Consider the following 15,017-nt stretch of genomic DNA (forward strand, 5'->3'; position numbering starts at 1 on the left):
TTGTCAGTGATGTGCACATTCCAAAAAGGAATGGAGGAGGAACAGGGAGTTCTCCATATGAGATGGCCAAAATTCTCTCGCTCAACCAACATAATTCAAAAATAAATTTAATTTTGGTTATACATTTCTATTGCTGTGCACAAGACAATTACAAAGCCTATAAAGCAGAAACTGACATTCCAAAAATGATCTTTGAATTACCAAGTGATTGGAGTTTCCTTGAAGAAGCAATGAGATTCCTTGTGGTGTGGCAGAAGCTATAGATTGATGATGGCTCCTCAACACCTCAAGGTAACCAAGGATAGACAATAAATGTCAGTGCCAAATCCCATGAACAAAAGAAAATATGTCCTTCCAGATTACAATTTAAACATCAACGCACTTCTGAAAAATGTTATCTGTGCCATCTGTAGTTATAACCAAAAACAGGATAGCTTCCATTGATTCATTTTATTACCAATATTGAAAGGTAATTAAAACTACTTTTGTTATTGCATTAAGTTTCTCACCCCTAAATTCTTGCACACATGATCCAGGTATACTATTTATCCATGTAGGTAAGTGATCATAAAATTTAAACAGACTCAAATGATGGAACCATCCTCAAGATATTCCAATCATCTATGATTACAGTAATGCCAAATGCCAGCAGGAATGCCTTTTAAAAGAGAAAACAAATCTGATCATATGTAGTTGAAGGAGATTAAATTTTAGCAGAATTCACTGATGAAATTCTGAAACAAAAACAAAGTACTATAAAAACTCAAGCAATCTGGTACTTGAGTAGAGAAAGCAACAATTAGGTTTTAAGTTCTATGACTCTTCACTTCCTTTCTGTTTCTTTACCACATGAAACGCTGACTTTTCCACTGTATTCACTACCAGTGGTCCTCAAATTTAATCCCGGTGATGGGAATTTGTTCTTTGTGCTGATTGGTTAAACAAATAAACAGTCAAAATTTTGAGTCAAAGACATTTAAAAGTTTGAGAGAATTATGCTAACATTTAGCCCTTATTAGAGGATTGGCATACAACAAAAGTACATCCACAGAAGCTCCCATGACTGTGTTCACTGTAGTCAAAATACCAATGAGAAATGAGCTTCACATTGTTCAATTGTATAGATGAGGTAAATCATTAACTTGCATTATAATAGCCCTAATTTCCCCAATCAGGAATTCAGGAGGCTCAGCTTAATCGGTATCCGGGGGGTTAGATCAGATTTTAATTCCTCTAATTTTCCTAGGATAATTATCAAGCTTAATTGAGTGAGAATCAGATTTGAGTGTCAAACTGGAGACTTTTTCCAGAGGATTCCAGAAGCTGTGTAACTGTCCCAAAGAAATTTCAACTTCTGTCAATGTGTTGATTCAACCATGTTGGGATTTCTGCATGCTCCTGCCATACAATTCCAATCTACTTCCTCATAGGAATTTAATTGTTGGGATGGAGTTCCTGTATGTTACACGATGTGATCCTCAATCTACTTGCTACATGTTTCCAATGTGTTTTCTTTTCTGCCAAATGGTTTCACAAGCAAGTTGTATACTCCGTTCTAAATAGGAATTAATTTGACTCTTCAGTTTAATTGTAAAATAAAATTGGACCCATTTACTAAATAGTGTTTTTTTTAAAAAAAGCATCATGCTTGCACAGCACAAGAGTGGACCAACTAGTAATGTGTGTTCTAAACATCGGTTCTGATGTAAATAATTTGGTTAAATGTTACTGATCTAACAATTCAGGCAAACAGCAAGTTGTTTTATTAATATTTATCACTACATTGACATGTTAATCAAGATGACAGCATCAAACAATACACAGCAGCTAAGTGTACTTGACTGAGAAATTAAACTTGATGAGCACAAATAATCAACAACTCATTCAGACAACTGACCTTACAGGTTATTCACCATATACATACTTTTATGTCCAATACAGTAAGCTGCTTAATCAATGTACATTCAATCTTGCTAAATACAGACCATAAAGAAATGCTGCATGTGGATTTATGAAAAACAATTATCCATCAAGACATTATATACTCAGTTCAATATATTCAGAAAACATATCCTTTATGCTTCAAAAACAAATCCATAAGTCTATGCAATTGTGTAGACAGTGATTTCAGAGAATTCAGCTTCTGGTGGTTACAGTTGGTGGTTGTTCTGACTGCAACTGTTTCCCCAGGTACTCCCTGAAAATGATAAAGTCAGGGTTATCATGCTTGTTACTTAAAAACAGAATATTTCAGTGAAATGCAAGGCACTTCGCTTCCATATAAGATGTTATACGTTTAAACAAAAAAAGCTTAATTCTTACTAATGTGGCAGTCAGACAGAAAGACAAAAAAATGCAACCCAATATTGAAGAACCCAAAGCTCGGAAATGCAGCAGTACTTCTTCACTAGTAATCATACAGCATTCATAAGTCCTTATTTTCAATGTCACTATAACACGAAAATGCTTGTAAAACACAAACGAAATGTAGCAAGTCTAAGAAAATTCAATAATTTAATGCTTTTATCATCAATTCCATTTCTCAAAGCTTCAACGAAACAAGAGTCTTAGACATTCAAGGAAGAATGTGGTAATGTCACTGGGCAAATAATTCAGAGTCTCAAGTTAATTTATTCAAATCCTGCCACAACAGCAGGTGGAAAAATTGAATTCCAAAAATTAAATTTCAATTAGTCTTGAATTACAAGTGTCAGTAATGGTGACCATGTATCATTTTTCCACGATACTGTTTCAATTAAAACCACAGTATACTGACAGTTTAACAGATTGTTCACAGTATCTACACATGGATAAACACATCCTGATGTAGATGGCGAAATTGTGTCACTGCCCCATCTGCATATGTGGCAGCTATTTCAGCAGAGTAATCACTCAATTTTCTTTATTTTTCAAAAACGTGGACAGGAGAGAAGAGATTATGGTATACAGTTTCTGTCTCCTTAATTATCAAACTAATTGCATTAGAAGCAGGAGAGAAGCTTTGCTCGAATGTTTCCTAGAACTGAGGGATTATTTTGAGAAAATGTTGAACAGGTTGTGCTTACACCCATTGTTTAGAAGAATGAGGAGATTTTCTTGAAATAGAAATAGATGAATGGACAGTACTTCCCCTTGTGATGAAGTCTATATCTAGAAGAAACATTTTTAAAAATTGGGAATCTTCCATTTAAACCTGCATTAAGGGTTATTGGTCTATGGAATTCTCTTCATGAACTCGTTAGACAATTTTGATCTACAAGGGAGTTGAGGGTTATGGAAGGAAGGCAAGTAAATGGAGTTAAGTCTGAAATCAGACCAACAATGATCACGTTGCATCATAGCACAGATCAATGGGTCAAATGCCTATTCTTGATTAGATCTTATAACAATCTGAAGCTATAAAATTTGCTTTTGTTTACAATTTGAAATATTTCAAGTTTTTCAGAATTTAACACAAGTATATTCACAATGGTGTTATTTGCTAGTAAGCCAAAGTAAGTTTTGATCCAGTTCAAAAGGTGTATTGATGTAAGATTTTTAACATTGGCAACAGCCTAAGGCACAGTCAGATTAAAAACCTGCCATTGAGTACTAGATCTCAGGAGGAAACAGCCCTAGAAATCAGGCTTGTCAGCCATGCAAGAACTCACACAATTCATTGACCAGTGACATGGAATTTCCTAGATTGACAATCATATCAATTAACAATGGATTTATGACAACAATTAGGAGGGGTCAGTTCACAACTTTTTTCATCCCTTTGACACAGATTATTACACCTCTGTGCTCTATATAGAAAAGATGTAGTTTATTGACCAGGGTTTCCAGGGCCATTCTCCTTTTATGGGTTTCATCTTAAAGATTGTTAAAGTCAGCAGAATCAGATGTGGCCCAACTTGTTTATACCAGATATCCTAATCTAGTCCCATTTGCCAGATTTGACCCATATCCCTCTAAACCCTTTCTATTCCTAAAACCATCCAGATGCCTTTTAAAATTAGTAATTGTACTAGCCTCCACCACTTCCTCTGGCAGCTCATCCCATACATGCACCAAACTCTGCGTGAAAAAAAGTTGCCTCTTAGATCTCAAACCTTCCCCCCCCCCCCGCCCCCCAAACCTATGCCCTCTAGTTTGGGACTCCCCTACCACAAGGAAAAGGCTTTGCCTATTTATCCTACTTCATCAAGTGGTGCAAGTTTGAATTTGATAATAATTAAATAATCCCTTAACTCCAAGAAACATTCAAGGAAAGCTTCTCAGTACTGCATCAAAATGCAATTAGATATTTTGATAATTAAGGAGACCAAGACGGAGTATAATAATTCAGAGGCAGTCTAAGTTTCAGTACAACTTTCGCAATGCTCCCAGTCTTGCAATAAATAACATTTCATTTTTCTTTTCAAGTCACTTGCTTTTTCTGTATGCTAAATGTGATTCATTTACAAGTTCACATAGATCTCCCTCTACTGCAGATTGCTGTAGTCTAATAAATGTTTAACCAGTCAATTTTTTAATGACACAAATAATCCCTTTTGCTCATCATGTCCATGCCAGTCAAACAATAGAACTATAGAAATGATACAGCAGAGAAAGGGGCTATTCAGCCCATCTTGTCTGCACTGATCCAATGACACTTATGTTCTTTCGAATCCCATCGCCTCCACACTGCTTATAGCCCTGTAGTTTACAGCAGCTAAGGTGCTAATCCAAACAAGAGATGGGCCTCAGCTTCCATCAACTCAGACATTTAATTCCAGACCATCATCACCGTCTGCATAAAAATAATCTTCCCTGCATTCACTCCGATCATTCTGACACCTGGCTGGAATCTACGATGCCTAATTTTTGAATTCTCTGCCAACAGATATAGGTTTCTCCTATCGACTCTCTCTCTATGCCTCACAAATTTGCATAATTCAAACATTAAAAGTGGAGTCACAGGTAGATAGGATAGTGAAAGCGGGCGTTTGGTATGCTTTCCTTTATTGGTCTGAGTATTGAGTACAGGAGTTGGGAGGTCTTGTTGCAGCTGTACAGGACATTGGTTAGGCCACTGTTGGAATATTGAGTGCAATTCTGGTCTCCTTCCTATCAGAAAGATGTTGTGAAACTTGAAAGAGTTCAGAAAAGATTTACAAGGATGTTGCCAGGGTTGGAGGATTTGAGCTACAGGGAGAGACTGAACAGGCTGGGGCTGTTTTCCTTGGAGCGTTGGAGGCGGAGGGGTGACCTTATAGAAGTTTACAAAATTATGAGGGGCATGGATAGGATAAATAGACAAAGTCTTTTCCCTGGGGTTGGGGAGTCCAAAACTAGAGGGCATAGGTTTAGGGTGAGAGGGGAAAGATATAAGAGAGACCTAAGGGGCAACTTTTTCACACAGAGGGTGGTACATGTATAGAATGAGCTGCCAGAGGATGTGATGGAGGCTGGTACAATTGCAACATTTAAAAAGGTATTTGGATGGGTATATGGATAGGAAGGGATATGGGCCAGGTGCTGGCAGGTGCGACTGATTAGGTTGGGATATCTGGTTGGCATGGACAGGTTGGACTGAAGGGTCTGTTTCCATGCTGTACATCTCTATGACTCTATGTAAACCCCCCACCCCTCCACCTTCTCTGTTTCAAGGATAACAACCCCAACCTCTCAAATTTATCCTCCGAGCTACAATTTTCCAGCCCTGGAAACATTCTAGTAAATGTTCTCTGCACTCCCTCCAGATCAATTAAGTCCTTCCTGTAATGTTGAGTGCACACAATACTCCCATTGTGGCCTCACCAGCTTCATTATATCCCTACTTTTACATTCTATACCTCCATCGATGGGATACAGCATTCCACATGCATTCTTTACAACCTTATCTAGCTGCACTGCCACCTTTCAGAACCCTCTGAACCCTTCCCATTCATATATCTATCCAGATGCCTTTTAAATGTTGTAATTGGACCAGCCTTCTCCACTTCCTCTAGTGGTTCATTCCATACACACACCACACTTTGTGTGAAAAGGTTGCCCGAGATCCCTTTTAAATCTTTCCCCTCAAGCCTTTGCCCTCCAGTCTTGGACTCTCCCACCCTGGAGGAAAAAGCATTGGCTATTCACCCTCCTAAGTTCATAAACCTCGATAAAGCCTCCAACACTCTAGGAAAATAGGCACAGCCTATTCAGCCTCTTGTTATAGCTCAAACCCTCCAATCCTGGCAACATCGTTGTAAATCTTTTCTGAACCCTTTCAAGTTGCACATTTTTCCTTCAACAAGGAGACCGGAATTGAATGCAGTATTCACAAAGTGGCCTGACCAATGCCCTGTACAGCTGCAACATTACTGCCCAGCTCCTATACCCAATGCACTGACCAACAAAGGCAAGCATACTAAATGCCCTCTTCACTACCCTATCTATCTGGAACTCCACTTTCAAGGAACTTCGAATCTGTACTTAAAGGTCTCTTTGTTCAGCAACACTCCCCAGGACCATACCATTAAGTGCATAAGTCCTGCTCTGATTTGTCCTACCAAAACGTAGGATCTCCCATTTATCTAGATTAAACTCCTCTTGCCATCCCTTGGCCCATCTGATCAAGGTTCCACGGTACTGAGGTAATCTTCTTCACTACCCACATCAGTAATTTTGGTGCCACCTGCAAGTTTACTAACCATACTTCTTACATTCACATCCAAAATATTTACATAAATGACAAAAGCAGTGGGCCCAGCACTGATTCCTGCAACACACTACTGTGATCTTCCTAAATACATTGTATAAGATTTGAACTCCATTTGCCATTTTCCTGCCCACTCCACCAAGCCATCTTTATTATTTTGGAGTTTACAGCTACGCTCTACACTCTTCACTATGCAGGAGCACTGCAGATGTTGGCGATCAGAGTCAAGAGTGTGGTGCTGGAAAAGCATAGGTCGTGCTGCATCCGAAGAGCAGGAGAAATCAACACTTTGGGCATTAGCCCTTCATCAGGAATCTGCTGGGGAATTCCCAGACTAAGGGGGACACAACGGTGTCAAGGTATGCAGAGATGAGATCAGCGGAACAGGAACAGGTTGAAACAATAGGTCAATCGGGGAAAGTCAGGTTTGTGAATCTTCGGTAGGAGGTAGAATCGGGTGGTGCAGGGTTCTCGGACTGAGATTGCTGACGTCGTGGTTAAGGGCGTCTGCTAGTTGGCGCCTTGCTTTAGTGGAGGAGATCGGTGTGCCAAACTACCAGAGTGTCTGGCCCCCTCTCCCCTGTTTGCGGGTTTGATGGTGATGTTGGGGTTGGAGCAGAGAGTGGAGGGCTGAATGTTGCGAGGGTGGGAAGTTGGAGTGGGTGAGTGGGGTGGACAGGTTAAGGCAGACTACGGTTTGGCTGTAGTTAGAATTGAAGAGGTCAAGGGCGGGTAACAAGCCAACATGGGGTGTCCAAGTGGATGGGGTATGTTGGAGGCAGGAGAAGGGGTCGTGGGTGGATGGGCGCGAGTCTTGATTGGAAATAGTGGGCTCAGACACGGAGGAAGAAATGTTCAATGTTGCAACGTGTGTCAAACTCATAAATCCGGGAGTGTAGAGGGATGAAGTTGAGGCCTTTGCTCATTGTTCATCCTCAGTGAGGGGGAGGTCTAGGGGAATAATAAAAATACAGCAGGGCTGGGAGCTAGAATCCAGGATGGGGCTGGAGTGATGTTACCAACGGAAGTGGTGCACACCCTGGGGGGTGGACATGGGGCCAACAGCAGTAACCGCAGGGGCTGAAGTGATGCAACTCGTAACATCAGGGTCACCAGCAGAGTTATGGTGAGTGACGTCTCTGGGGGAAGTGGCAGCGGCGGTGGAGAAGGAAGTGACGTATAGGGCAGGTATCGCATCGGTGCCGGCAGCGGTGGCACTTGTGATGGTCACGGATCCAGTGGCAGTTGTCTTCCCAGCGATCGCGGAGGCGCTGTGGTCAGCAGTGGCTGGGGTCTGTCGGGTAGCAGGAGCAGAAGTGAAGTCATAATTCGTTGAGGCTGTTGTGATTGGAGTGGCTGCATGGCTAACGGTGTCCGAGCAGTTCCAGAGGCCAGGAGGTGGTTATGGAATGGTCGAGGAAACAAGAGTATTGAGGTCAGTACAAGGAAGTTTGTTTAACTTAGGTTCTTCTATATCCAATATGGTGAAGAAAAAGTGTTGGTTGAACATATGAATTTTTGTGAGGATGTAAAACAGCAGAGGTCCTTTGTGGGTCTGGGAGAGTCGCCCTGAACTGAAACAGGGCTGACTGTAGGGAGGTTAGGTGGCAGCGCATGGCTGCGAGCATGGAGTGGAGAATCCGGAAGGAGAACCATTTCTGATGGTTTCAGATTTGTACTATGTACTGGTTTCTCTTTTGTCAGGTCCAAATTGTGTTGGCCTGAACATGGTCTGGACTCCCATGCGGAATCAGTCGGTTCCATTGGCAGGTGCTGAGGTAGGAGATAAGGCTGTGGTAGTGAGTCTGCTTCAGGATGGTAGCTGAACAGCTTCAGGCCAGAGAGGATGATGTGGAAGGTGCAGTGAGAGAGACTTACTGAGATGCTTGGAGAGGGAGGAAGAGAACTTCAAGGTAGGCATTCTTGGAAGAGGTTTCACAGTAGGGTTGAAATCAACTCGGAGAAAGTGAGGACTGCAGATGCTGGAGATCAGAGTCAAAAGTGTGGTGCTGGAAAAGTACAGGTCGGGCAGCATCCGAGGAGGAGAATCAGGCCATTCCTGATGAAGGGCTAATGCCTGAAATGAGGATTTGCCTGCTCTACTGATGCTGCCTGACATGCTGTGCTTTTCCAGCACCATACACTGGACACTATCACTGCACAGACAATTTATGTCTAATTCTAATTCCACTGTCCAACTTTACTATTTTCTTCGAGGAGAAAGTGAGGACTGCAGATCAGAGCTGAAAATGTGTTGCTGGAAAAGTGCAGGTCAGGCAGCATCCAAGGAGCAGGAGAATCGATGTTTCGGGCATGAGCCCTTCTTCAGGAATGAGGAAAGTGTGTCCAGCAGGCTAAGATAAAAGGTAGGGAGGAAGGACTTGGGGGAGGGGCGTTGGAAATGCGATAGGTGGAAGGTGGTCAAGGTGAGGGTGATAGGCCAGAGTGGGGGTGGGGGAAGTGTAGCTGGTCCTCACCCTGAACAACTTCTCTTTCTAACCCTCCCACTTCCTCCAAACCAAAGGAGTAGCCATGGGCACCCGCACGGGCCCCAGCTATGCCTGCCTCTTCATAGGATATGTGGAACAGTCCATCTTCCGCAGCTACACTGGCACCACCCCCCACCTTTTCCTCCGCTACATCGATGACTGTATCGACGCTGCCTCGTGCTCCCACGAGGAGGTTGAACAGTTCATCCACTTTACCAACACCTTCCACCCCGACCTCAAATTCACCTGGACCGTCTCAGACTCCTCCCTCCCCTTCCTAGACCTTTCCATTTCTATCTCGGGCGACCGAATCAACATGGACATTTACTATAAACCGACCGACTCCCACAGCTACCTAGACTACACCTCCACCCACCGTGCCCCCTGTAAAAACGCTATCCCATATTCCCAATTCCTTCATCTCCGCAGCATCTGCTCCCAGGAGGACCATTTCCAATACCCTACAACCCAGATGGCCTCCTTCTTCAAAGACCGCAATTTCCCCCCAGACGTAATCGACGATGCCCTCCACCGCATCTCCTCCACTTCCCGCACCTCCGCTCTTGAGCCCCGCCCCTCCAATCACCACCAGGACAGAACCCCACTGGTCCTCACCTACCACCCCACCAACCTCCATATACATCGTATCATCCGTCGTCATTTCCACCACCTCCAAATGGACCCCACCACCAGGGATATATTTCCCTCCCCTACCAGCGTTCCGAAAAGACCACTCCCTCCATGACTCCCTCGTCAGGTCCACACCCCCCACCAACCCAACCTCCACTCCTGGCACGTTCCCCTGCAACAGCAAGAAATGCAAAACTTGCGCCCACACCTCCCCCCTTACTTCCCTCCAAGGCCCCAAGGGATCCTTCCATATCCACCACAAATTCACCTGCACCCCCACACACATCATTTATTGCATCCGCTGCACCCGATGTGGCCTCCTCTATATTCGGGAGACAGGCCGCCTACTTGTGGTACGTTTCAGAGAATATCTCTGGGACACCTGGACCAACCAACCCAACCACCCTGTAGCTCAACACTTCAACTCCCCCTCCCACTCCACCAAGAACATTCAGGTCCTTGGACTCCTCCATCGCCAGACCATAGCAACACGACGGTTGGAGGAAGAGCGCCTCATCTTCTGCCTAGGAACCCTCCAACCACAAGGGATGAACTCAGATTTCTCCAGTTTCCTAATTTCCCCTCCCCCCACCTTGTCTCAGTCAAATCCCTCGAATTCAGCACCACCTTCCTAACCTGCAATCTTCTTCCTGACCTCTCTGCCCCCACCCCCAACTCCGGCCCATCACCCTCACCTTGACCTCCTTCCACCTATCGCATTTCCAATTTCCAATGCCCCTCCCCCAAGTCCCTCCTCCCTACCTTTTATCTTAGCCTGCTGGACACACTTTCCTCATTCCTGAAGAAGGGCTGACACCCAAAACGTCGATTCTCCTGCCCGACCTGCTGCGCTTTTCCAGCAACACATTTTCAGCTTTGCTATTTTCTTGCCAAGTGGATAACCACACACATTCCCACATTATATTTCATCTGTTTATTTTTACCCACTCTGTCTCAATCTCCCTTTGCAAACTCCTTGTATCCTGCCCAACCTACTTTTCCAAGTAATTAATTATTAAAGCTGACTTCACAATGTATATACAGGGTTGTACTTAATTAACACAAGTGATGATGATAACTATATGCTTTTAAAGTGAAAAAATGTTTAAACAAATGAAAACTTTCAACCATATAACTTGCATCTACTATCAAGTGAAAAATCACGTAACTATAACAAGATTCGATTCGAATTCCTGTAATATTTTTTGAAAAGGAACCCTTTTCATCTCTAACTTAGATAATGAAATATAATATAGAACTGCAATCATGTTATAGTTTTAATTCTTCCTATAAAGTAGATTTAGTGGAAATTCTAGATGTCATAGCTGACTTATTTTCTGTTGACATTTTGGAAAACTTAAAAATTTATAATTGCACAAAAAGGACAGAATTCAAATGATAGATAAACTTGTTCAGTCTGATGACAAAATATACTGGGATATTACTTTTCATGTGATGCATGATTGAACATCTTCAACTCTCAAAATTACAGCTTGATTCACTACCATTCATGTGCAACCATTTGAGACAAAGACAAGACTTAACTTTTTAAAAAAAACATTTGATTAAACATTATGATTGGCTGAAGCACATCCCATTAGTTATATTTATTCATACAAGTTCATTTTAACAATATTTCTCACACAACTGTTGGAATGCGAATTAATGACACCACATGAAGGGCAATGGAATAGCTGGAAGTTGGTGAATAGGACAGTGTAACAAACATGGTGGAAGGATGGAAGGGAAAAGTTAATCAACATGTGAAGTCAATGACCAATTAGGTATTTAGATTAGATTAGATTAGATTACTTACAGTGTGGAAACAGGCCCTTCGGCCCAACAAGTCCACACCGCCCTGCCGAAGCGTAACCCACCCATACATCTACATTTACCCCTTACCTAACACTATGGGCAATTTAGCATGGCCAATTCACCTGGCCTGCACATCTTTGGACTGTGGGAGGAAACCGGAGCACCCGGAGGAAACCCACGCAGACACGGGGAGAACGTGCAAACTCCACACAGTCAGTCGCCTGAGGCGGGAATTGAACCCGGGTCTCAGGCGCTGTGAGGCAGCAGTGCTAACCACTGTGCCACCGTGCCGCCCACGGTATAGAGGGGGAAGGGAAAGACACTGGATAAAAATATGAAAAAAACCAAAAAGGAAAATGACTTTTAAAACATTTCACATTTTATAGATTTCCTAGAACAATTAACAAAATGAGACTACATACGTAGTAGTTTAGTGGTTACTATTAAGAGACTTGCACACCACTGCCACAAGTGACTTCACATCTTTATCATTTCTCATCTCTACCAAAAAGTGTGTTTCCTCGCCCTAGTTATCGGAAGTCGTCATCAACTAACAAAGCCGTTCTTCCCCTCCTTTTAGTTCCTGTATTCATGTCTTGTATTCAAGATTTAGGTCCCACTCCTGCCATCCTGCAGCCATGTCGCTGTCTTGGCCATCAGAATGTTCACAATTATTTCCATTTACCTTCAATTTGTCTGTTTCAAATGTTACATGCATTCAGAAACAGACATCTTCGTTTATCTTTTTATTATGGAACCTTAATATGTAGCCTTATCTATTTATTGCCTCATTATTCTCTTTATCCCTCATCTTCATTTTTTTCATTTCCATTAATTATCTTTGCCTCCTCTCACTGAATTATATCTTCACAAATTTGGCCTCTTGCCTCACTAGTTTGGAATTCTCTACTTCCCTTGTTACATAGGATGCAAGAACTAATGTGGTTTATCTTATGTCAATTTGCACATGGGATAAATCACAGACAGAATCCCTACAATGTGGAAACAGGCCATTCGGTCTAACAAGTCCACACCGACCCTCCAAAGAATATCCCACCCAGACCCATTCCCTGACCTAAGACTTTACATTTCTCCTAACGCACCTAGCCGACGCATCCCTGAACACTCTGGGCAATTTAGCACGGCCAATTCACCTAACTTGCATATCTCTGGACTATGGGAGGAAACCCATGCAGAAATGGAGACAATGTGCAAACTTCACACACATAGACAGTTGCCCAAGGCTGGAAACGAACACTGTGCTGTTAGGCAGCAGTGCTAACCACTGAGCCACCATGCCACCCCACAAAGGGAAGTTTAAAAAAAAGGCAGAGTATGAGAAGAGATTTGTAACTAAAACAGGGAAACTAAAGATTTTCTATTGGTACATAAACAGTAAAATGGTAGTAAGAAAGGAGACTAAATGGGGGTTTTGCATATGGACAAGTGGATACAATTGAGATACTGAGTACTTTGGATCCATCCTTACAAAGGAAGATGCTGCAAAAGTGACCATGAAATAGGTGACAGTTAAGGTTTTAGATGGGCCAAATGTAGATATATTAGAAAGGGAAGTTGTGCTTAAAGTTGATAAATCAGCACAACTCAACGGAATGCATCTGAGGACAGTAAAAGGAAAAACAGAATTTGAAGAAACATTGCCATAATCTTTCAAATTACTTCAGACAAAGGAATGGTGCCAAGGCACAGGAGAATTACAAATATTATACAATGTTGCACACTTGTTCAATCTAAAACAGTTAAACTTGAATTGTAGAAAAACTCCTTGTCTCCAACCTCAGTAACTAACTGAGTGTATGCAGTGAATAAAAATTGGTCTTGAATAGAATTGATTCTGATAGCATCACCTTTATTCCTACTGGACAAATGGACTATACTATCATCCTTGAGTTTTCAATGCGGATTTGTATCTTTCCAAGCTATGTTGTTACCTTAAAGCAGGTAGGTTCAACAAAGATCCTGCAAAATAGATGTGGCAAACAAAACAACCCAAATAGGACTTCTAAAAGCAAACTGGGTGGAAGTGGGTACTGCAGATGCCGGAAATCGGAGTCAAGATTAGAGTAGTGCTAGAAAAGCGCAGCAGGACAGGCAACATCAGAGGAGCAAGGGAAAAAAAAAAAAAATCGAAGTTTCGGGCAAAAGCCCTTCATCAGAATGCCTGATGAAAGTCCTTCTAAAGCAAAATCTTGGGCGAGGTGGTATAAAGGGAAGTTTAGACTGCAATGCATATTCACACTGTTCAGTTGCATCTTAGGATCAATAGTAAAACCTTTTACAAGGTCTGGCACAACCATGTACTACAAAATTTATGCAGATGTTTTTGATTGTAAGACATGTTATTCTGGACAATCATCTTTTATCCATCGTTACCATACTCATTTTACATAAGCCACTTCAAATTATATTAAGGTAGCTAAAGATTTAAATCCTTAGTGATGACATTCAGTGTTGAGATCGATAGACAGAAAATGTCTACTATTACTTCTTGGATAATGGAAACAACACTTCCTGAAGCCTGATAAAATTGTTATTATGTTATAAAGGCAACTTCTAACTGTCACATTTTGTAAAGCAAAATTAGTGAGCTGGCAAGATCGATACAGAACAGGCTTCATCATGAAGACAGAGGGTAGCAGTGGAAGGACACTTTTTGGACTGGAAGGTTGACTAATTCCACAGGGATTAATGCTGGGACCTCTGCTATTCACAATCTACATAAATGATTTGGAGGAAAACAGCTTGTCTAATGAGTAAATTTGCAGATGATACAAAAGGTTAGGTGGTGTTGGGAGGAGGATAATCAGAGGATACAGCAGGATTAGGTCAATTGGAGGTATGGGCAGAAAAATGGCAGATGGAGTTTAATCTGGACAAATGATGTGATGCATTTTGGAAGGTCAAGTACCAGGTGGAAATTATACAGTGAATGGCAGAAACCTTAGGAGTATTGATATGCAGAAGGATCTGGGTGCGTAGGTCCACAGATCACTAAGTTGGCAGTGTAAGGAGACACTGTGGTGAAAAAAAGGCCTATGATAGACAAGTCATGCTGCAGCTTTACAGAACTTTAGTTAGGCCATATCTTGAATATTGCATACAGTTCTGGTCACGGCACTATCCGAAGGATGTGGATGCTTTGGAGAAGGTGCAGAAAAGGTTTCCCAGGATGTTGCCTGGTATGGGTGCTTTTAGTTATGAAGAAAAAGTTGGATAGACTGGGTTGTTTTCATGAACACAGGAGGTTGAGGGGCGACTTGATACAAGTTTAAAAGTTTGAGAATAGCATTGATAGAGTGAAAAGTTTAGCCCCCCCCCCCCCCCCACCCAAAACAGTGAAGGGGTGAATTACCAGGGGACACAGGTTCAAGGTGTGGCAGGGTACAGAGGTG

The 15,017-nt window shown here is 42.2% G+C and overlaps 1 protein-coding gene across 3 annotated transcripts in view; it reads right to left on the reverse strand.

The window, feature by feature from the left end:
* Positions 1–1,740: 1,740 nt before the first annotated feature.
* Positions 1,741–15,017, reverse strand: part of atp6v1h (ATPase H+ transporting V1 subunit H) — a 131,552-nt gene continuing 118,275 nt past the window's right edge. For all 3 annotated transcript variants that reach the window (XM_072570530.1, XM_072570531.1, XM_072570529.1), the window contains one exon: positions 1,741–2,197. In XM_072570530.1, the coding sequence (XP_072426631.1) occupies positions 2,137–2,197 (61 nt within the window). In that variant the 3' untranslated portion in view covers positions 1,741–2,136. The remainder of the gene's footprint in view (positions 2,198–15,017) is intronic.

The sequence above is a fragment of the Chiloscyllium punctatum genome, chromosome 5, assembly GCF_047496795.1.
Source record: "Chiloscyllium punctatum isolate Juve2018m chromosome 5, sChiPun1.3, whole genome shotgun sequence".
NCBI classification, from domain to species: Eukaryota; Metazoa; Chordata; class Chondrichthyes; order Orectolobiformes; family Hemiscylliidae; genus Chiloscyllium; species Chiloscyllium punctatum.